Here is a 25,358-nt window from a genome sequence, read left to right as displayed (position 1 = left end):
TTCTACAATTACAGGTTTCTATAGGAGATTACAAATATATTCTTAAACCACCAGAGAAGGAAGAAAGTATGAATTCCAGTCTTAAATGCATCTTCTTAACATCTTGTTTGCAAAACTCTGAGTAGTCTTGAAAACTGAACATCGTGAGGTCACTTTCAAACTCTTGGACATATTGGCAATGAAGGTAAAACCGATCACACTCAGAATAGACCTTTTTGCTATTAACAATGAATTATCTCATTTATTTATTTATTATTTATTTATTTAATTATTTATTTATTTATTTAGAGACAGAGTCTCGCTCTGTCACCCAGGATGGAGTGCAGTGGTGCCATCTTGGCTTGCTGCAACCTCTGCCTCCCAGGTTCAAGTGACTCTCCTGCCTCAGCCTCCTTAGTAGCTGGGATTACAGGTGTGCACCACCATGCCTGGCTAATTTTGCAATTTTGGTAGAGATGGGGTTTTACCATATTGGCCAGGCTGGTCTCGAACTCCTGACCTCAGGTGATCCACCTGCCTTGGCCTCCCAAAGTGTTGGGATTACAGGCGTGAGCCACTGCACCCAGCTGAAATATCTCTTTTAAAAAAAGAAAAACAAAGAAAGAAAAAGTATTCCAAGACTCAGATACCTAGCCATCAACTAAAAACTACATGTGTCTATGTATGTGTGTATAGATAGACACACATATATACATACACACACACACATATATACACACACACGTACATATATACATATTTGGATCATTACTACTTTTCACTATGAGAAAAATATGTTGGTGAGAAAAGTACCAAAAATTTCATTCAGTCCATTTGAAATACCCACAAAATGCCTGCCCACATCATTAGGGTTAGTTTCAGAGTTTTGGATTGTTTACAGAAGGAAGTCAGGTAAAATTTACCTTAGAAACATTACCAGTTCCTGTGAACACAAATGTTAAGGGCCCTATTGACTTAGGCATCAAACCTAGAGATATTTCATAGCCAGCATCACGGACAGCTTGCACAGCCTGACTGCTATTCCTGTAGTTATGAGCCATGCCAATGTGCTGAAAAGAAACATACGCAACACAAGTTAGTCCACCAGCTCTTTTTAATTCTTAAAGAGTGAGATGTGTTTTCAAAAAAATAAGCAAAATAAACATTGCTCACCATAAAAGGTGTGTGATGTCCCAAAGCAAGGAGCCTTAAACCCATTCCATGTAAAATGTCGATCATCCCTGTTACGGAATCAGACCAATAGAAAGACTATTAGTTGTGAAGAATTTAAGCTGTCCTCTCTGCCCATTCTCCAATCTGCATAGTGCCCTGCAGAGCACAAATACAGCATCTCAGATTTGGAAGAGGCGTCTGTAGATCTTATCCATCCTCTCAACTTTCTGACATCAAATGCACTAACCCAAATGCATCCCCACCTATTCCTTTCACCTTCAATCCTGATAAAATACAAAGAATGTTCCTCTTCTAATCTAAGGCTAATCTCTCCACATTGTCTCCAGATCCCAACCCTTCACTATCCTTCCCTATTGCTTCATTCTTATCAGCATTTAAACATGCTGCCATGCCTCCCATACCAAAAGCAAATGAACAAACAAAAACTAAGTCACCATTAACCCTAGGGTTCCCATCATCTATTTAGTGATCTACAATGTATTGTAAATCAGGTCAGAAGTACTTGGCAATGCAGACCTCTTCTTTGTGGAAACAGAGTGCCCCTCAGCATCCCAACTTCAATTTTTTTTATCCTACCTTTCTGTAGGTTCCTCTTCCTGTGCCAATTCTTTTTCCATTATTCACCCTCAGGATTCTGTACTGAGCTCTATTCTCTTTCATATCTACATTTGTCCCTAGATGACCTTAGGTAATCTCATCTAGTCCTAAATTTCAAGTACTATCTATATGCAGATGACCTCAAGTCTGTTTCTCCAAAACAGATTTTTCTTTTGATTTCAAAACCTAGCCAGACACCTTCTTGTGCCTGTAGCAAAAACCTCAGCATCCATTCGTTCCTTATTCTTTTTATGAAAGAACTTTCCATGTTCCCCACCCCCTACACACACGCATCCCTACCAAATTTTCTTTTATTGTTTTTCTAAAGTCAACTCATAAAGAAATAGTTTATATACAACAAAATGCACCCATTTAAACTGTATAGTTTGGTAACTGTTAACAAATATACACATCTGTGTTATTACTACCATGATCAAGATGCAGAGTATTTCACCAACTTCAGGTCTCCACAACTGATCTTTCTCTCTGAATAGATTAGGTTTTTCTAAAGTTTCATATAAATGAAATTTTAAACAGTCATCTCTCAGTATATGCAGGGGGTTGGTTCTAAGACCCCTGCATATGTCAAAATCTGGGCATACTGAAGTCCCACGGTCATTCCTGTGACACCACCTATATAAAAAAAAGTGGCCCCCTCTAAAGGCAGGTTTTGGATCACATGAATATAAGTGGACTCATGCAGTTCAAACTCGTGTTGTTTAACAGTCAGTTGTACTCTTTTACGTTGTGTCAGCTTTCACTCAGCATAATGTTTTTGAGGTTCATACAAATTTTGTGTGTGTCAGTAGTTAGTTTCTGTTTATTGCTGAAGAGTTTTTTTCATTTCCATTTCAGTTTATTCCTCCGCTGATCATTTAGGTTGTTTCCAGGCTATTATAAATGGAGTTGCTATAAAAAATTATCTGTATAAAAAATGGTATTTCTCTTAATAAATGCCTATTAGTGGAATTTATTTTGAACATTGATATTTAAGTTTTTTATTTCTTCTTGAGCTGATTTTGGCAATCTGTGCCCTTTGAAAATTTATCTAGTTCATCAAGGTTGCCAAATTTATTGACCTATTCATAATATTCCTTTATCCTTTTAATATTTGTAAGATATAGTGATGGCCCTTGTATTCCTTTTTAGTAAATAGTGTCTTCTCTTTTAATCAGAGATGTTAATCAATATTATTTATATTTTTCAGAGAACCAGGTTTTGGTTTCATTGATTTTCTCTATTCTTTTCCTGTTTTGATTTTATTAATTTTATTGATATCTGTATTTTTTTTTATTTCTACTTGCTTTTAAGTTTATTTCTCTTTAATTTTCTAGCTTCATATGGTGGAAGCACAAATCATTAATTTTAAAACTGTCTTCTCTAATAAAAGAATTAAATGCTGTAAATTTCCTTCTAATTACTACTTTAGAGCCCACACATTTTGATAAGCTGTACTTTAAATTTTTCTTCTATTAAAAATATCTTCTAACTTTCCTATGATATCTTCTTAACCCATCAGTTATTCAAAAATACACTGAATATCTTCCAAATATTTGGAAATTTTCCAAGTATCTTTCTATAAAAAAGTATCCAAGTATCTTCTAGGGCAATTTTATTACAGTTAGAATATATACTGTATGATTTCAAACTTTTAAGTTTATCAAGAATTGTTTTGTGATTAGTTGTATAGGCCATCTTGGAGTTTTTAGGCCATTAATGATATATATTGATATAGCTAAATTTAAAGCTACCATGTTGCTGTTTGTGTTCTTGTTTTATTTATACTTTGTACCTTTTTATGCGCTTTTTCTTGTATTTTTGCTTGCACTGTGTATTTCTTAGTATAAAATTTTACTTCCATTATTAGCTTATTAGTTCTAGAGTCCTGTTTTTAGTGATTTTTCTAGGTTATCATATGCATCTTTATCTTATTATAGTCAACTATCAAGTAATGTCATACCATTTCAGGTATAATAAAAGAACCTTACAAAACTATGTTTCTATTCCTCTTCTGTTCATCATTATTGGTGGCATAAGTTTTATTTCTACCTGTGTTATGTATATCATAATACATTGTTTCATTTGAAACTATCAATTATTTTTTAAAGAATTTTTCTTTTGGAGACAGTTAACTCACTTTGTCACCCAGGCTAGAATGCAGTGGCATGAACACAGTTCTCTGCAGCCTCAACTTCCCAGACTCAAGCAATCCTCAGTCTCCCAAGCAGCTGGGATACCAGGCATGCACTACCAAGCCCAGCTAATGTTGCATTTTTTTGTAGAGATGGGACTTCATCATTTTTCCCAGGCTGGTCTCAAACTCCTGAGCTCAAGCAATTCACCTGCCCTGGCCTCCCAATGTGCTGAGATTACAGGCTTAAGCCACTGTGCCCAGCCATAAGGAAAAGTTTTAAAATAAGATATGATAATTTTTGTATTTGTTTACATTCTACCATTGGTAGTGTTCTTTGTTTCTTTAATTCAATCCATATTTTCAACTGATTTCATTTTTCTTCTGCTTGATAAATTTTTTAAATATTTCTATGGCAGTGAATTATATTAGCTTTCATTTGACCAGAAAACCTATATTTAATCTTCACTTACTAGAAAGATGTCCAGAAAGATACTGAAAAGATACTGTCTTTGGAAAGATATTGTAAAAATTATAGGTTGGTTTGTTTTCTATCAGCACTTTAAAGATGTTGCTCCATTTTCTGCTAGCTTAAACTGTTTCTGATTAGAAGTTTGATGTTTATCTTAGTTATTCTATGTATATTGTGCCTTTTTCCCATTATTTTTAATTCTCTTATTGTTTTTTATCAAGACAATTATGATGGTTCTACTGTCATTTTCTTTGTGACTATTTTATTTCTGTTTTTGTCTTGGGGTTTGTTGAACTTATCTGTGTATTTATAATTTATATCAAACTATGGGAACATTTTGGTCACTATTTATTTAGATATTTTCTTCCTTCCTCATTGCAGTAGAAACTAAACAAAATGAAGCATAAAAAGAAAAAAAGACTGAGAAAAAAAAAAACAGAATTTAAGTGACAGGTGGTGATCAAATGGTCTAATATGTGTGTATTTGGAGTCCTAGAAGGAAAAGAGGGAGGTGAAAGGAAAACAAGCCTGAAGAGAATCAACGTAATCCATAAACAATTGCCTGTTACAACAAACCCCAATGGTCCTGAAAGGAAAACATTAAAATATAGTAATCAACAATGTAAAATGAACTATGTCTGGCATTCAGTAAAAACTTGAGTCTTGCAATGGAACATTAACTTGGAGATATTCAGCAACAGAAACAAACCCAGAAACAAGAAATGACAGAGATGCTGCTCAATATGCTCAAGGTTTAAATGAAAACACAAACAAAATGAGGAGTAGAAGAAATTAATCTATGATGTATCTATAAATCAATAGACACTACAGAAGAAAATCTATATATCTTCTTTACTCCTCTGTTTATGTATAGATTTTCCTCTGTAGTGTCTATTGATTGATAGACTTATTTCTTCTATTTCTCTCCTTTTGTTTATGTTTTCATTTAAAACATGAATATACTGAACATTTATTATACCTATTTTAATCTATTTGTCCGCTAATTATATCTCTCTCAAATTAGACATTAGGCTCATTTTTAAGCTTTTAAAGGAGTGAATTTAGAAGAGGCTTTATTAAGAGATGGTTTAACCACACACATCAGGTTTTCCCTGAAAGCCTTATATACTTAGTGAAGTCTCTCCACTCTGGCTGATGGTACAAACTCTGGGAACAGTTTGCCATAGAGTTCCCTGGCATTGTTCTTTTTCTCAAATTGTTCCTCAGCCAGTCTCATGAATTTTCATCCGCCACTCAGCAAGATCCCTAAGCATATTTCTAGAACACCTATTTCTACATAGCTTCCCCCTCTTTGGTACTATATGCTGTCAATTCCAGCCACCTCAGGCTCCCCAACTCCTATCTCCTCAGCTCAGTGAGTCCACCAGGCTTTGTGTCACTTTCTCATAATCACACCCTCTGGAAATTTCTCTAGACAGAAAGCCAGAGTGAACATAGAGCTCTCCTCATCTATTTTCCAACTATCAAGGATTACAAATATGTACTGTCTGTTGTCCAACATCTGATAACATTTTGGTAACATCTCATCCAATTTTTCTAGTTGGATAATGACAGGATAGTAAGTTTGAACTCAGTTAATCCTTCATGAATGGAGAGCACATGGTTTTAGAAGCAGACATAGTTGCCCAGTTAAAGATTACATTTCTCAATCAATTTAAACCAATGGGTATGAGCAGAAATAATATGTTCAAATTCTGTGTCACATCCTTAGAAAAGGAGCTGCTTGCCTCCACTTCGTTTCTCCCCTTTCCACTGACTGGAAAATAGCAACCTGAAGGGTCACCTTAGAAATGAAAGCCAAGTGTTAACAATAGCAGAGCCTTCCCCTCATCCCACCATCCCTAGACTACTCATCCCTGGACTTCTAGCTTATGTAAGTTCTATTCTATGGGTTCTCCACCACAGCAACTTAGTTTGTAATCTACTAATGTATTGTCCTATATAGAACTCATTTACTCTCTTCCTCCAAATTCTTCTTCCATTTCTGTGGGTACTGAAAGAACTGAATCACTGCCTAAGTTGGTAACCTGGATGTCATCTTTAAAGTGTCTCTCTCACCCCCTCACCCCTGCATCAAATCAGTCACCACATCCTGTGAATTTCACCTTCTAAATGTTTCTAAAATCCACATATCCTTCTCTCCATATACATTTTAATTATGAACTTATTTCTATTCCTTAAAACTATTCTTTTTCCCCTCTTCACTTTGAGCTTTGCACACTTGTACTGCCTTCCCCTACTTCCTTGAATAGTTTGAATCATTCTTCAAATATCAGCTTCAAAGGCACTTTTTAAAAGAAAGCTTTTTAAACAGCTAAGTTCAAATAACTTCCTTTTTCTTCTTCTTCCTTCTTCCTCCTTCTCCTCCTCCTCCTCCTCCTCCTCTTTTTCTTCTTCCTCTTTCTTCCTCTTCCTCTTCTTCTTATTTTTGAAATGGAGTCTTGCTCTGTCTTCCAGGGTAGAGTGCAATGGCATGAGCTCGGCTTACTGCAAACTCTGCCTCCTAAGTTCAAGCAATTCTCATGCCTCAGCCTCCCGAGTAGCTGGGATTACAGGCACCTGCCACCACCCCTGGCTAATTTTTGTATTTTTAATAGAGATGGGATTTCACCATGTTGGCCAGTCTGGTCTTGATCTCTGGACCTCAGGTGATCCACCTGCATCAACCTCCCAAAGTGCTGGGATTATAAGTGTGAACCACCATGCCTGGCCTCAAATACCTTTCATATAGCAATTAGCAGTAGCATTGTATTTGTGTTTACTTGTCTGAGTACTTCCCTAAGAACGTGAACCACATCCTATTGATGAATGTGGTCCTGGTTCTGAATATGGTGTCTTCTAAATAAATCGGCTTAATTCTGACGTATTAATTCTATCTAGGTAAATAAAACCCTCATCTGGATGAGTCCTGAAAGGCCCTAGGAATCATAGTTATCAGAGATCTCTCTACTACTGCTTTTATACTAAGAAATTACATTTTCTTTTAGTGTAATAGAGCTGATTTGTGTGTTGGATGAGAAAAGGTATATTTTTTTAGACAGAGTTTTGCTCTGTCATCCAAACTGGAGTGCAGTGGCCTGATCTCGGCTCACTGCAAACTCTGCCTCCTGGGTTCAAGCAATTCCCGTGCCTCAACCTCCTGAGTAGCTGGGATTACAGATGTGTGCCACCACCAGCTAATTTTTGTAGTTTTAATAGAGATGGGGTTTCACCATATTGGCTAGGCTGGTCTCAAACTCCTGACCTCAAATGATCCGCCTGCCTCAGCCTCCCAAAGTGCTGGGATTATAGGCATGAGCTACTATACCCTGCCTTAATTGGTTTTAAGTGAAACCATTTTATGAGCTTTAAATTTTTGCTTAGATTTCTTTATTATTTAGGAAGCAGGTGGATTTGAGAATAACATTAATAATAAGCAAAATGACATAAACCATAATAAGGAATTTTCCAAGGTCAAACAATGCCAAAGTCATCAACTCCCTTATTAGATCTGCAAGTAGTGTGATCTGAAATAGAGCTATAACATATTGTGGGGTTTCTTGACCAAGAAAGGTTCAAAATGTTAGCTGGACAAAATTCCTGTCCCTGGACCTTTCTTCCCTTTCTCTTTTTCCCTGTCTCTACTTCCCAATATCTCATTACCAAACTGACATCTCCTTCTAGCCTTTCAAAAGGAACTACCTAAAAATCAGAGCTTGTTTGTAGTTGTTATCCTTCTCCCTGCTTTTTCTTTTGAATTTTTGCAATTAAATATTTTTAATCATTTATCTTCATACATTATTCCACTTGTATGCATCATCCTTCAGCATACCTTCATTTTTATTTTATTTTCCATGGAAATAAACACGGCTTTATCCTCATTTACTCTCTTTTGCCACAGAAAAGAGAAAACTCACAGTTATTCCCCAAGCCAATTTAGGAAGTGGGTGACGTAAGCTCTGACGTACTTACCTGCCACACCAGCCCACTGTCCAAATGCCACTACCCGTACTCCTCTATGATCCACCATTTTCTCATAATCAATAAGTCGAATTTCCTGAAAAGGGGATAAAAAAATTTCCAACTGGACCCATTAAGCTTAATTGTAACAAGTGAAGATATATATGAGCAAGTAAGTATTTCACATTTTTTCCTCTGAAATATATCTTAACTTGCTACCAGAAGTTACCACGAGGCATACCATGAAATATTTAGAAAACACCAGGTAACAAACCAATGGTAGGTTTGTAACTGGAAATGAAAAAATGATCATAGCAGGGGCTATACCCCTTTGATGACAGGCAATCAAATAATAAAGCTAGAATCTCCCTTACCTTTTTGCCCCCACCCATCCAGCACCATCTACTAACGTATCTGTAGCCCCACTTATTCTTACAGCCTTCCTTATAGTCAAAGAAAACAGATCCCTTTTGAGATGATCTCCAAGCTAGATCCTAGCTTCTCTCATGTCCTCCAAGACCACTCTTGAACTGTTGTTACCTCTTTTTCACATCGTCCCTCTTTACACTGTTTCTCAACCATTCTAAATATACTCAGGTCTCTATTACCTGGAAAATAATAACACTCTCTCTCAAGTCCAAGCACAAATATTTTTCTCTCCTCCTCCTCTCTTTTTTTCCCCCTCTGCTTCCTTTCACAGGTAACCTTCCTCTTAAAAGCTGTAATGATGTCTGCATTTCTCTTCCTTGCCTCCACTAAAATCACATTCTTCCTCTTTCCTTGAAAACCTTTCCCCTCCCAGGAAAGTCTTAGTAATTCATGCTGAAAACATCATAGTGCATTGTAATTATATAGTATTTTAAACAGTAATTTTATTTCCTCAAAGATCATATGATTTTGATCATGTTCATGAATTTAAGAATGCTTATTCTTCATCCAACTCCAAGTCATTGATTACAAAATGCTGCCCAAAAGCAGCCCTGCCAGGTCAGTTTTTGCTAATTTTCTTAAAATGAACAAGTTAAAATAACAAAAAATGTTCCCAAAGTACTTTATAGAGACCTTATTTGCTTAAGGTGGAATATTCTTCATATAGTATTGTTTCTATTAGTTACTTTTGAACTTGTTCTTTAGAAACACTACAAATTAACTGTCACCCACATCTACTGTCTTTGGAGTTGATTGGAAAGTATTTTATACTCCTCTATAACATGTGTTTTCCCATTGCTTTTACTGTTTATGAACTCTCCAGTCTTCTGCCCTAATCTCAGATTCTAGCTCAACCATCTTGAGGATGTGGACCTCAGACTTCTTTATCTGTATTCCCTTCCGGTGCTCATCCAGTCTTCATGACTCTAGACACCGTCTAGTCTCTGACAACTACAAAATGTATGTCAGGAGAAGCTGCCCCCCTGAGCTTCAGACCCATATCCTACAGCCCACCTGGCTTATCCCTTTACATGTCTAATAGAATATTAAACTCGGCAGACCCTAGACCCAGCTCTCACCCAAGCCTTTTTCTCTTTGAGTAGCATCACCTCATTCCATGGCAATTGCTTTCAGTAGCTCAGGCCAAAACCTGGAGTCATTCCTGACTCCTCTCCTTTTCTCATATTCCACCTTGATGTCATCAGTAAATCCTGTAGGACCCACCTCTAAAACACATCCAAGATTTGTCCACGTATCACAACTTTTATTCCTACCACTTCCAGGTGCAGGCCACCATCACTTGTGAGCTGCAGTCTAGACCAGCCTAGGTTAGCAGCCGTCTTAGTAATTTTGCTCTTCTCCTGCCACCTCCAACCATTACTGACATGAGACAGAATAAGCATGTTTGAACATGGTCTACTCTAACCCCATACTCTAAAAGACCCTCAGGCCGTTGCGTTACTGTTTTGTCTGCTTATAATACTCATCTCAGATGTGTATGGCTCATCCCTTCACCTCCTTCAGGTTGTTGCTTAATGCCACTTTCACAATGGGGCCCCCTCTGACCATACTATTTAAAATAGCATATTCACCTTCCAGTGCCCAGGACTTCTTTTCTCCTTCAATATTATATTTATGCTCATCACACCATTGCCAAGTGGCATATTGATCTTATTTATTTATTATCTGTCTCCTCCCACTACAACGTAAGCTCTGTGAAGATAAGGATACGTCACTCTTTTGCTCTTTCACTAGAGCAAACGGTATCAGACACATCATCAGCACCGAGTAAATATTTGTTAAATGAATATCCTGTGTTTTAAACAGCTACTAGTTTTCTTCACAGTATTTATATCTCAAAAATGCATTTTTGCCTTATGAATGTGAATAAATGTAAAAATTGTCTGTAGTCCACTTCTGGCATACAGAGTGTGCAACCCAGTCAAGTCATTTTACCTCTCTGGGTCCCATCTGAAAAATAAGGTAGTAGATTATATGATCCCTGAGTTTATTTTCAGCTCTAAAATTCTATTTGGTACTATGTGGCCAATTGGCCTTATAAATTGATAAACTGTTTAGGGAAAAAGCTTTTATCATTCTTTCCATTTCAGAATATAAAAGGAATGCAGTGTTTAGTTCCTCTTAAACTAAAGAAGGAAAGGAAACTAAATCTCCACATATTAAAAGTAAAAAATATTATTTTTCTACATTAATATTTATAAATATTAATCATTAGTTACCTTTTTTAGAATCTCATCCAGTAAGCCCATATTGGCCTCCTGAGCTTTTATTGTGTGGGAGAAAAATGCATAAGTCTTTCTGGACATTAATTTTTCCTCTGGAGGTCTTTTAACTCCCAAAATTAGACAAGCTTCAGAAATATCCTCCTGAAGAATGCCACCAGCTTTGACATATTCCTGAAATTTTAATTATGATGAAAGGTTAATATTCTGATTTGTAATATCCATATTTTCTTGAATAAAATGTGTAGCAAATAAAGGCACAACAAATCTTTTGAAGGAATAAAATCTATATGAATTAGAACAAATAACAGAACAACTACTTGTAATATTTGTACTTATTGGTTAAAGATAAATGTATTACGTTCAACACTTACAGCATAAAACAATTAGAAAACTCAGGATACACATATGTTTAAGAAGAGTTTATAATTTGGTCATATCCACTAGCACATGTAACTTAAGCATACTTGTGAAATGTATATTTTGTACCAACAATACACTGAAATAGTAAATGCCAATTTGTGATTTATTACTCAGTTGTATTTTTAAAAGATAAGACATAATTCTAACATTTATTTTTCATTGTTTTGGCCCAGTTCATATTTATTACTGCCCTAACTGTACACTAGTCTGTGCTAGAGATGAGATGCTAAGATACAAGGAAATATCGTCAAGATCCCTTCTATAAAGGAGTTCACAAAATACAGCAAAAAGTAGTCTGGAGTGGAGTAAATGACAAATTCAACCATTATGATCATCAGCATCTAAGTGATATGCTACTTTAACTGATATTGAGATAATTCCTAAGGTGGGATGATCAAAGAAGTAAGAAAGTTAAATTAATCTGAATGGTAAGATAACCAAAGAAATAGGAAAATTTAAATTAATCTGAATGGCTACCTAAAATTTAGAGAAATGAAAATGGGAAACACAAGAAGATATCAGCAAGAGGCATTGAAGGCATATAAAAATATGAAGGGAGAGGAGTAAAGAGACACTTACAGCATATGAGTAAATTGATTTGGAAATGCAGGTTGAATATCATCATGGCTAACATGAGCTTTATTGGATAATAAGTAATAATCATTGATATGTATTAATAAATTACTGTGTACTTTGCTAAGCTCTTTGCATGAATTATCTCATTTAAATTTCATACAACTTGCATGAGGTAAGTACAATTATAATCCTCATTCAATCAATGGGAAACCTGAGGCTTACACATTTAATTGAGACTAGTATATGAAAGCAATACACAGACATATCTGATTTTTAAGTAAAGAAGTATAACCAAAGCAGAATTAAAAGAGCATCCACCATAGCAGTTCAACCACATATAGATTTAATTAGGAATCTACTTCAAAGGAAAGTAGAGATGAATAAGAGAGATAAAGAATGAACATACAATTTCTCCCTGGTTTCTTTTTTTTTTTTTGAGACGGAGTTTCGCTCTTGTTACCCAGGCTGGAGTGCAATGGCGCGATCTCGGCTCACCGCAACCTCCGCCTCCTGGGTTCAGGCAATTCTCCTGCCTCAGTCTCCTGAGTAGCTGGGATTACAGGCACGCACCACCATGCCCAGCTAATTTTTTGCATTTTTAGTAGAGACGGGGTTTCACCATGTTGACCAAGATGGTCTCGATCTGTTGACCTCGTGATCCACCCGCCTCGGCCTCCCAACCCTGGTTTCTTAAAAAACAGTCCATTTTCTCATTTGTAGTAGATTGGCAAATAAACCCAAGATCTGTACAACGGAGTACTTAACCACACAGCCTTTAAACGAAATGAAATATCTCTAAGAACTTAGATAGAGCAATGTTCAAGTTACGTTGTAACTAAAGAAAGAAGGTAGAAGAACAAAAGGGGAATAAATACATAAATACACACACAAGTGCTAATTCCTTGCAAAAAAGGAAACAAGAATAATAGATCAGAAACAAAATTAACCTTTGGGGTGGGTGAGAACTGGATGTGGGGGTTTAAAATGAAAATGTGACTTCATTTCTGGAATTTGTAAATGTTCTACTTTGAAAAATAAAATTAAATCGAAAAATAAGAAAGCAAACATTAAAATTGAATAGACACAATAATATATAAACCTAGATGGATAATAGATTGATGATGGAACCACACACACAAAAAATTCAAATAAGTTATTTAATACAACACTCTGAATGTTCTTGTCAGATATATTCTAAAGGCAAAAAAAACAAAACAAAACAAAAATCAAAGAAATAGTAAACTTCATTTAGTGGGATTACTGTTAGTTGTAATAATAGTATTGTGATCCTGACATTATTTTATATATATTACAGGATAAAGCAAACAATATACATTAATATTAAAGAATTAAGATTTTTACTGTTGGAGAAAACAGATGCAAATATAAAATTTTAAAGGTAAAAAATTCTGCAATGTTAAATTTTAATTTTCCTGGACATTATTTTTTCCTCTGGAGGTCTTTTAGTATCAGTATTAACTTAAGATTGACTAATATATGTATTTGTGTGGGCATCTGCTTGTGTTTATTTCTAAGCTCTGTACACTATAAGAGCCTAAGAGCAACGGTATCTCAATAATAATAAACATGCTTAACACCACATACCAGATCTTGGTTTCTATCTACTAAAAGAGATCAAGGCTTCTTGGTGAAATTATTTATTTCCTGATGTGGGGCAGGAAAGGTACAAGGTGAGACTAGGACAATTTGTTATTCTAAGAAATAGGAAAACTCAAAGGTAAACGGATTCATATCCAAAGGATAGAGAAGGCCACTTGAAAGGACTTCTCCTGAATTTGGGCTAATTCAGACATTAAAAAGAATAATGGTAAATGGGTTGAATGCAAAAGGTTCATGATTCCAAAATATACTCAAAAAAGCAAAAATTAAGTAAATGCAATGTCACGCTGATAAACAATTCAGTTCACTGCAATAAAACGCTTCACGACTCATGTTTTAAGCCACATGCTAAGATTCAACTTGTCAACATGAAGATGCCTATGTAAACTCCTCACAATAAGGCTTTAAATGCAAAGGTAAGAAGGTTTTTTAAAGAAGCATATTTAAACACTGAATTATAGAAGTCACAGTTTGGTAAACGGTTCAATATACTGTAATAAAACAGTTCACAACTCAAAAAAGTAGAGGAGTGGAAGAGAAAAGAAAACCTCCTTTTGAAGAAGAATGACAGCAAACAAACTTAGGGGAGTGATAAAATTAGAAAAGCATCACTTCACAAGTCTCCATTAAGAACTAATTCAGGCAAAGATTCAATGGAGGCCAATATGAGTAGTTGTAAAGTTATTTAGGAATAGGAACATTACAGATATTAAAATACCATCTCACAGATGACTTTTTATCTGAAAGGGTGAAATAAACTTTAACAATGAAGAGCTCTCACTGTAACCACCTCAACCAAGTGACCACACATTGCCAACCATGGGACAACCTAATGTTCTGTGCCTTTGATGTGATGCAATGGGAAGAACACGTATCATTTATGTTATATTCATGCCAAAAATGTTTGAGATGACACTATAAGTCTTGGGCTCTTTGAAAAAGAGTCTATGTCAGCTGGCGCGGTGGCTCATGCCTATAATCCCAGCACTTTGGGAGGCTGAGGTGGGCGGGTCAAGAGGTCAAGAGGTCAAGAGATTGAGACCATCCTGGCCAACATGGTGAAACCCCCTACTAAAACTACAAAAATTAGCTGGGTGTGATGGCACACGCCCGTAGTCCCTGAACTCCAGCCTGGTGACTGAGCAAGACTCCGTCAAAAAACAAAAAAAAACAAAAAGAGCCCATGTCAATGTCAATATCACTGAAACAAAGTCAGAAAGGCATGTGCTGTTCTAGATTGGAAGAACTAAAGACACACAACAATACAATGCAATAAAGCTTCATTAAACCTCAATTAAAAGACATTTGAGGCAATGGGGAACTTGAACATAGACTACTTGAGATGATATTATGAATTATTAATTTCTGAGGTATGAAAATAATATGGTGGCTATGTAGAAAACTGGTTTATTCTGAGGAGATGCACGCTGAAGCATTTAGTAGTAATGAGTTATGAAGTCTGTGACCTACTTTACAATGGTTCAGAAAAGGAAAAGTATATATACACACACACACACACACACACACACACACACTACTAAAACGGGAATGGGAGTCACACGTATCCCATATTATTATTTTGAAGCACCAGTGGAATGATGAATATAACGGGCTTCTCTCCAAGTGGCAGGCAAGGTATATTCTCAAAGCAGCATTCTCTGGGTACAAGAATGGAGTCTTGTCCCCCTATTCCCAGAACCAGGGCTGCATGTGAAGGAGAGAATGACTGAAAGATATCATCTCCTAAAAGTAAGTTATTTTATTCCTCAGCTGGAGTAAGCAAGGAATAGGGTGAAAATAATACTTCTAACCAAAGTAAAGAGATCAAATGACACTAGCAAACATTTTATTTTCACTCAGATGCTCCTTAATTTTCATATGCAGGTTCATTTTATTCTCACATATGTTAAACATTGGAAATACTTACCTTATCATGAATTGCCCGCCGATTCGAAGGCTGTATCAAGACCTTGTATCCCAGATTGGTGATGCCTTTGATATGCTTGGGAGCTAGAGGAGCCCTTCTCTCCCAGGCGTTCACATCCTCCCGCCGGACAGCCAACACAGCTTTGTAATGAAGATGCCTGGAGAGGCTGACCCCTAGCCAGCCCAGTGCAGTCTTCTGCACTCGCAGCATCTTGACACCTGGTGACTGTAAAGACAATGTAAAGAAAGAGAAGAGCAACAAAAGGCAGCAGGGCTGACAGATCAGTTCTGGTCTCCTGAGAAATCTGTGGTAAAATACAACCCGCTCTTATGAAAAGAGACTCAAGGTAGAGAAAAGGGAAGGGAAAACTGGGCTATCAAGTGTTCCTTTACCCAAATAAAGCCGAGTTTCAAAAACAAGATTATTTAACTATAAAATTTTGAAAAGTATAGAGCAACGTATGTGACACTAACCACTAACTGCTAAGCTAAAATAGCTTTTTAACTACATGTTTTATCAAACATCTATTCAGCACAAAGGTTTTAGAAAAATCAATCTACAATCCAAATCCAGGAAGATAATAAAGAGCAGGACTTTCAGATTGGTCCAAACTTTGATGGCATCAGGTTTGAAATTCTTATAATGGTATACAAGGTTCTTCACAATTTAGTGCCAACCTCTTTCCAATTCATCTCTAATTATTCCCAAAACAAGTCTTCTCAATGTGCTCCACAACCTAGTATCAGTCAGTGAACTGGTTTTTTTTTAAACTGGTTCACAATGAGATGTGTACATAAATAGAAAGTAAGCACTTAGAAGCCTTAATATCTTGGGATCATTTTTATTTATGCATTTATGTTCAGAGATAAAGTCTCACTCTGTCAATGCTAAAATGCAGTGGTGAGATCACTGCTCACTGCACCCTGGGCTCAAGTGATCCTCCACCTTGTATCCTCCACCTTGTACACTTGTACAGGTGTACAAGTCATGTACACCTGTAGTTCTAGCCTCCTGAGTAGCTAGAACTACAGGTGTACATCACTCACCTGGCTAATTTCTTTTTCAATCCTATGACAAATTACTGGGATTACAGAGCTGATCCACCGTGTCAGGCCACAAGATCATTTTTTCCTATTAATTTATTGTTACTGGATTTTACAAAACTATTGGTCCTCAACAAATTCAAAATTTAAGAAAACCAATCGACCAAACAAAACGATTCTTTTCATCAGAGGTGTGAGAATCTTAAGAAGCAGTGTTAAATCACTCTGCGTCCACCATAGAGTCCAGCCTCAGCTTCACTATTGCCCTTTGTTGCTCTAAACCTGCCAGTTCCTCTTCCTGGGTTTCCTCTCCATACCATGACCTCCTCCTGCTGTATTAAAACCCAGCCTGCCTCAACCAGTTTTCCAACTGCTATTCGAGTAAGAAGACTACATAATTCTACTAATTAAGTCAATCAGGACATAGCTACAAAAGGGTTACTATGATGAATGTAACAGGCTTCTCTCAAAGGGACAGGCAAGGTACATTCTCATGAATAAATCCTACTCAAAGCAGCATTCTCTGGATATAAGAACTGTCTCGTCCCCCTAGTCCCAGAACCAGGGCTGCACATGAAGGAGAGAATGATATCATCTACTGAAAGTAATTCTTTTATCCCTTAGCTGAAGGATTCATAGAATATGGTGGAAATAATACTTTTAACCAAATTCTAGAAATTAAAGTGACTCTAGCAAACATTTTATTTTCATCCAGATGCTCCTGAAGTTTTATACACAGGTTTATTTATATACAAGTTCATTCATTCCTATGCAGAATAAATTTTAGATAAATTTTTAAAGCATAAATATCCAGGTTTAACAGCATTCTATCCATCTTCAAATGGTTACCCACATTTTGTAGCCAAATATCATTTCAGATGATGATTTGCAGGATCATTTGAATGCTAAAACTTAGTTTTCCATGTAAAATTGGCAGCAAAATATAAGGACTGAATGATTTTTGTACCTTCTAGAAATTTCCTACTCATCACTGCTAACATATATAGAAAACCTTTCATGAAACACATTTCTTTTACATCAGACTGCGATCTCGTAAGAGGACCAACTTGATGGATGGGGAAGGCTTGAGCAAACAATTAAACATACAAGTACATTTCCTCGGGGCAAACAACTACTAGCTGCCCAGATGGTAAATTTATAGGACACTTTACAATAGAATCAGAGAACAGACCAAATAGCAAAGAGACCAGCTAAGAAGGCTTTAAGAAGAGGTCCAAAAAGAAAGAAAGCTTCACACAGCAAAGAAACTGCTGATGATTAGGAGTTCAGGCTTTTATTCAGGGCAAAATATGTATGTAAAACAGATTACCAACATTTCAGTAAAAGACTGTTATATACTGCATCTAATTTTTTTGTTTATTCATGTGCTTTTGAAAGAGATCGCACTAAACTCAAACCCAAACCTGTAACATTCAGTTTTCTTGAAGCCAAAAGAAAAAGCGCAATGTCCCATAGAACCTGAATTCTTTAGTTCCTAATGAAACCAATTCCAAAGATAGTGATTCCTTTAAACACACACACATGTCCAGAAATTATACCATCTTGCCAGCAGGGGCTGTGTTTCATAAATTCACAGGTGACTACATAACCCTGTATCTTTTATTATGAATCAAAATTATTGACTCTAATAGGAGGAACATGTGCAGGAAATGTAATCCCTCCCCCAGCCCAAGCTTGATTTTTAACCTCATTCATTCCTCACTCAGTGACAATCCCTGCTCCTTCTCCCACCGCCTCCTTTGTCTGGGATGGGGGGGAAGCAGGAGACACAGATACAGACAGAGACAGACACAGACACAGACACTTGTAACATATACATATATACTCGCAAAGGCCAACTACCTTAGAGGACTGGGGGAAAAGACAGAAGTGGCTGGGACTGAGCTTCAATTCATTTGAGAAGCTACTTTCACTTTCACTTTTTGCATGGAAGGCTTAAATCATAATTTCTGTAACTTTCATTATTTAAACAAATGTAACAGTAGTTATCATTGATGAAGTATTACATGCCAAGCTCTATGCTGATCACTTTACAGAGATCATTTTATTTCCTACTTGTAAAAATCTTATTAAGCAGATACAATCCCCATTTGACAGATGAAGAAACTGAACTGGAGTCAGATAGCATCTGTTGCTTTTAAGCAGAAGCAGGATTCCTAGTTTAATGTTTAACATCTGGAATTTTCTCTTCTTTGCCAAAGCCTACAGATTTATATCATATAAATTCAGCCCATGATGTTACTCTAGCCAGCTCTCGTTTCAGAAAGAAATCAGATCCATATGGCTTTTACTTCAATAGTTTGAGTGAATTATCCGTTCTCCCCTCAGCATGTGGTGCCTCTCTTGCTGCTTTTTCTGCTTTATACTGAAAATCATTTCTAAGTAACTGCCAAGGTAAATTCTGGATTTCTGTGTGCTTAGGAAAAAAAAAGGTGATTATAGTATAACTGCTAGATAATGCTTGAACCTTAAAACTTGGTCTCAGCATAGAACTTTCAAGATCTACAGTTCATCTGCTTCTAAGGTCTTCAAAAAATAGGAAATAGTGAGAATTTCTAAATTGTACTTCAGGTGTCTAGTATTTCAGGGAAATGCCAACAGGGATTGCTTTATGCTTTGGCTTTTTTTGTCCTGGATTTTTTGGTATTTTTCAAGAATATCAGGAAGTAAATTCAATGTATATTTCTGGAATGCTTTCAATGAAGCAAGGAGGGAAGATCATGGTTTACCCACCACCAGCTCTAGTGAGCTTACCTGACAGTGTCAGGTGCTGATAGCAGCTTGTAACACAAACAAGGAGGATGTAGAAAAGCAGGAGGCAGAAACGGGGGAAAAATAAACAGCTAGAGAGAACAAAGGGAAGGAAAATAGAGAAAGAGAAGTGTCATACTGGCAAGGGCAGGGTACAAAACTCTTCCTCTGACAAATTGCAACAGTCTTCCCTTCGATACACGCAGGTCAACATTTCAAATTTAAAATATTTCTTCTCTGTTTTTGTAAAACAGAACACCACTAAGGTGTACACTTTTATTTACCTAAGATCGATCAGAAATTTGAAATGTCTCTAAAAGTCATGGGAACATTATAGTGAATTGCAGAGAGACACAAGGGCCCCTGCTTATCTGTGGATAATACATTCCAAGACCCCCAGTGGATGCTTGAAGTCTCTGATAGTCCCAAACTCTATATATACTGTGTTTTTTCCTATATATACATACCTATTATAAAATTTAATTTATACATTAGGCATGTAAGAAATTAGCAACAATAACTAATAAAAGAGAACAATTACAACAATATACGGTAATAAAAGTTATGCAAATGTGGTCTCTCTCTCTCTCTCTCAAAATATCTTAGTTACTTTATTCACTTATTTTCAGACCAGATTGACCATGGGTAACTGAAACCATGGAAAGTGAAAACTTGGATAAGAAGGAACTGCTGTGTACTGAAACAGGAAGATGATAGTGAAGATTGATCAGTAGCAATAGAACATACTCTATGATGCTATTTTATCTTTCCATTTCTCAAGGAAGCAAGACTTAATCTTTTAATTTATGAATTACCTAATTTTGCAACAAAAACATGAGAAACAGAGGAAAGAGCATGCTTGAATGTTTTTTGTATTTTGTATTATTTTCCAGAGAAACGGAAGGAAAATGACACACACCGAGAGAGAGAAAGACACAGAGACAGGGAGCTCAAAGCTCGGCACTCCATACATACCCCACCATTTTTTTTCAATGCCCATGAGCTGTCCTATGGTCACTGAGTACACCATCATTCTAAATCACATGGAGAAACCAAAGCAAAGCAGATTCTTTAAAATGTACTTATAAAGATTATATTTAAGAAAAGCCACTCTCATGGCAGAGAATCTCATGTGTGGTTAGAAAGGTCCTTTAAGAGTGTGAGCAGACTGGTCTTTCTTACAATTACATATATTAAAATAAAAGTACCTAGTCATTTGCTTATAGCATGAATATTTTCTAATATTTAAATTATAATGAAATCCAGAAAGTCTCCTTATAGAGTTATCACAATAAAATCTTTTGTACACTGATTATGGCACAAGTGCTTTTGATTCTCTTCCTTTAATTAAAAAAAAATTGGGGGGCTACTTAAGATATGCACAGCATGATGCACTTCTTTATAAAGCAGTAATCCAGTCCCTGCCCATGTTCAGAATTCATTTTATCTAATTAAATGGTGCCGATCAATATCTGATGGTGAATTATTAAGTACTGATTATAACCAAATATTAGAGTCAAAAGGGGCCTCATAGAATATAACCTAAAACCCAGTATTACAAATGAGAATAGTGAGGCCCGTAGAAATAGGGGACTTTTTTCTGTTTTATAGAAAGCATTTTCCAAGCCTCTATTATATATTTTTATGATTTATCATAATGAATGTCATAATAAGACAGTCTGTTGTTCTTGTTGGTATAACTTTTTAAATGTAACTTGACTAAGATTTTTTTCTCTGCTACTTTACAGTCAGTATTTATGCCATAAAATGATGTATTTGGCCAGGCATGGTGGCTCACACCTGTAATGCCAGCACTTTAGGAGGCCAAGGCAGGCAGATCACCTGAGGTCAGCAATTAGCGACCAGCCTGGGCAACATGGCAAAACCCTCTCTCTACTAAAAATACAAAAATTAGCCCGGAGTGGTGGCACATGCTGGTAGTCCCAGCTACTCGGGAGGCTGAAGCACAAAAATCACTTGAACCCAGGAAGCAAAGTTTGCAGTAAGTAAATATCATGCCACTATACTCCAGCCTGGGCAACAAAGTGAGACTGCCTCAAAAAAACAAACAAACAAACAAACAAAAGGTATATTTCATTTTTGCATTATTTTTGTTGTTGTTTTTGTTTTGTTTTTTGAGACGGAGTTTTGCTCTTGTTCCCCAGGCTGGAGTGCAATGGCGCGATCTCGGCTCACCACAACCTCCGCTTCCTGGGTTCAGGCAATTCTCCTGCCTCAGCCTCCCGAGTAGCTGGGATTACAGGCCCACCACGCCCAGCTAATTTTTTGTATTTTTAGTAGAGACGGGGTTTCACCATGTTGACCAAGATGGTCTCGATCTCTTGACCTCGTGATCCACCCTCCTCCGCCTCCCAAAGTGCTGGGATTACAGGCTTGAGCCACCATGCCCGGCCAATTTTTGCAGTTTTTATACGAGAAGTGGGTAGATGAAAGCTGAGATTTTCATTGAACTTTTTACTCTTCCATCAAATATCAAAAATCTTCTAAGTCTCTTCAACCCTTTCCATAGGATCAATCTAATCGGAATAATTTTTAAGCTTACAGATCACCTACCTACCCAAAACAATACACAAGCATTACAGGAGCGTAAGAATGAAGTAAGCATTGCTCCTCTTAATTTCTGTCACTTCTGTTGGGATATGTATAAAGGATTACACATTCATCATGGAAGAAATTCAGGCCAAATGTTCCAACTTTAATCCCCGTAGTTAAGAATGTGCTCTTTATCCATCTATTTTAGATCTTTAAAATAATTTCACTACAACATAATTTAGTGACTCAAACCAAAACTATCAAATCACATGGGGAGATTTCTCAATGCCAAATTATTTGCAATAATCAGGCATATATTGTGATTAATTACTGAAAGACTAAGAATGGTGTAATAGAGTCTTTAGATGAGGAAAATAAGTTTATGGATGAACAACACTAATTATTTATATTCACCCTTCCAAGTAATTAAAAAATATATAAACATATATCTTAAAAACCCATGGTTTCCCAAGAAGCCCTGGTGTCTGTAAATAAGCATGGGCAGCTCTATGGCTATGAGTCTTAGCCTACACTAGATACTTGGTATCCAAACCATAATATTTTTGGAGAGGTTCAAAGAGTTCCAGAATTAACAGAGCACCAGGTGATGACCTGTAACTAATCCAAATCCCTCCCCATTTCAAGACTTGCTAGAACTAGGCTTGGGCTTGCATTAACACAGTCTCCATACTTTCACTTCCTGTGCGTGGGTACATTTCTTTTAATGCTTCCATGTTAAACCCTTTATAAAATACATTACCAGACTAAGAAGAAAATGGTAGACTTTGGGAGAAGAGGTCTATTAGTATTAATTAATCTGGTCTGAGAATTTTCAGCTACTCAAAAGCATCCAAATACATGACACATGTTTCTCCTGGTCTCTAGCTCATAGTTTTAGCTTCACTGATATGGAATACAAAGTTAGTTCTAAACTGGAGTCTAGTACAAAATGATTATCTGCTTACTTGTCTATCTCTTTGCTAAACTGTAAATGTGTATGAATTATGTTTTATTCATCTCTATATTCCCAATGACTAGCAAATAGGAAAACAGCAAGTGTTTTAAGAAAGAATAAATAAATCAATGGACAAATTTAATAAACATTATAGAGATCTGTAGCAAGAAAATAAACAAAAATAGGCACATGAATAAGAAGAGACTCACATTGCCCTAACTCTGAAAAAAAAAAAAAAAAAAAAAAAAGCTTGATTCCCTTCTAAGATCTCATAGATCAACAAATGTTATGAAATACAGTATGGTGGGAAAACCCAGATATGAGAGCTGAGACACATAACTAGATATAGGATTCCTCCTCTTGACTTCAGTTTCCTTACCCAGACTAAAATATAATACTAAAGTCCGTTTCGGCTCTGATATGCTGATTCTATTAAGCATAGTAGTGACTGGACACTGAATTACAAAAACACTAGAAATGTAGGACATAAATAAGCACTCTGACTTATGAATTTCTAGCTAATGTACACCAAACAGGAAAACAAAATACCAAAAACACAATCAAGAAAGAATGGACGTTCATCTAAGTTATCTGTATTAACAGCATGAACCAGAAGCCAAGAGCTTGCAACAGAAGATAGATACGTCAAAGGAATACTGGTTTCTCTCCTGGGTTCCTCTGTGGACAAACTTACTCTGTGACCTTGGTTGGTAACTTAACCTGTCTGTGTATCATCTGCAAAATGAGTCATATTAACATTTACCTCTTAGGACCCTTGTGATATTTAATTGAGCTAATATGCATAAAGTGCTGAGCATTGCTTGTATGTCATAAACAATAAAAATTAAGGAAAAAAAGCCCCCAGGCTTGCCTAATTCTCGAAAGTGAGCACAACCACACCACACACATTTCTTTCCTCTGTCACACCATAGTAAGGCCTTCACCATGGCTCCAGATTAATCCCCCCTCCCTTATATTATTCTAGAAAAAAAAAACATAGAGTCCAACAAGTCCTTTCTTCAACTTCAAACTTTAGGCATGGATGTTCAAGATAAATATATTACCATTTTAATGTTGTATTTCAACAGATTTAAGACTTTTTTTTCACATTTTAGCATCTGTGAAATAGGGAGGCATCTTACAATTGATGGCACCTTAAATCGGATGAACGTGGTAATAATGTTTTGGGATTATTTCTCATTCCAAATGTTTGTTTCCATGATTTCATGAATTGCATAGACTCTTTTGTGGCCTTACCTAGAATATTACCACCATTTGTAATGTTATTTCTATGAAAAAATTAATAAAAGAATATGTGAAAAACATGAAACGTTTTGTTAAATGGGGGCTTTTTACACACCAAAGGTCATTTCCAAAATTCTGAACCAAGGTCTGTTAAAGGACTAGTGAGAAAAAAAATCAATGACAAATAAATCAAAGTTCTGAACATGCCATCATCAATAGCACGGAGACTGATAACAAACATGATTATCTGGAAAGTAGGAAAATGACTCTGGTAAATTGGCTTTAATTTTTGTCCACCTAACTCATTTTGCAGAATGGCCACCACGTTACACAGTCAAGTCATGTAGCCCTAGATTCACTCATCTTCGTGGGAAAAAGAAGGAGGTCAATGCAAGGGACAAAATGCAAAAACCCAGAAACACCAAAGTGCCATTAGTGTTTTTTTTTTTTTTTTTTTAAATAAAGCATTGGAAAGCCACAGCTTCAGTCAATAAGCATTCAGTCCTGTGTATAACTACATCTCACAGCTGCACCTTCTCCGCTGATGACCCACAACACCAAAAAATGTTAATCCTTGTTCAAGTTACTGAACTAATTGATTCTCTCGTGCGCGCGCTTTCTCTCTCCCGCTCCTCCCAGTCGCCAATCCCCCGAAATCAGTGTCTGGAGAGCGCATTTCTTCTTCTGAAGCTGTCAGGACAGACATCCAGCCCCGTTCAAGAGAACAGGGTGGGTAAACTGCTCCTTCCCGCGCCCCCTCCAGCGCGAGCGCTCACTAAGGCCCGCACAGCCCCGCAGGGCTCAGGGGCTCGGGAAATGCCGACGGGCAAGGCGCCCAACTTCCACCCCTCTGCGATCCTTGCTGCAGAATGGACAGCGCACAGCAGCTTGCTAGGCGGGTCTGTGTCTCGGACAGCGGACAGCCCAGATGGACCAGGAGAGAAGTTTGTGAGCAGAGTTTGGCTACCCCGGGCGCTGGGAGAGAAAGGGGAAAGAACCGCCCTGAAATCTCCATCCATCCACCGCCTCCGCAGCCAGCCATCCCCGCTAAGCACGCGGTCCAAAGACGAACAAGGCGGTCTTTCCGCCGCTTCCCCAGTTCTTTATTCCGCAGCCATTGCACCACCACTACCCGCCAAAAAAGAAAGAAAAGCAATCCGATTTGCAATCCCTCGCCTTTCTACTTGGAAACACTGGAGCTGAGCTGACAGCTCTCCCTCCCTTCCTCTCAGGGAAACG

The 25,358-nt window shown here is 36.9% G+C and overlaps 1 protein-coding gene across 1 annotated transcript in view; it reads right to left on the bottom strand.

The window, feature by feature from the left end:
* Positions 1 to 25,358, bottom strand: part of AASS (aminoadipate-semialdehyde synthase) — a 76,056-nt gene that overhangs the window by 50,373 nt on the left and 325 nt on the right. The window contains exons 2-6 of the mRNA XM_002752070.7: positions 15,552 to 15,776; positions 11,003 to 11,179; positions 8,346 to 8,430; positions 1,153 to 1,220; positions 903 to 1,049 (exon numbers count right to left, since the gene is read on the bottom strand). Of these exons, the coding sequence (XP_002752116.3) occupies positions 903 to 1,049; positions 1,153 to 1,220; positions 8,346 to 8,430; positions 11,003 to 11,179; positions 15,552 to 15,761 (687 nt within the window). The 5' untranslated portion in view covers positions 15,762 to 15,776. The remainder of the gene's footprint in view (positions 1 to 902; positions 1,050 to 1,152; positions 1,221 to 8,345; positions 8,431 to 11,002; positions 11,180 to 15,551; positions 15,777 to 25,358) is intronic.

Source organism: Callithrix jacchus, chromosome 11, assembly GCF_049354715.1.
Source record: "Callithrix jacchus isolate 240 chromosome 11, calJac240_pri, whole genome shotgun sequence".
NCBI lineage: Eukaryota > Metazoa > Chordata > Mammalia > Primates > Cebidae > Callithrix > Callithrix jacchus.
The sequence above is the reverse complement of the archived record's forward strand: the minus strand, read 5'-3'. Positions and strand labels throughout refer to the sequence as shown.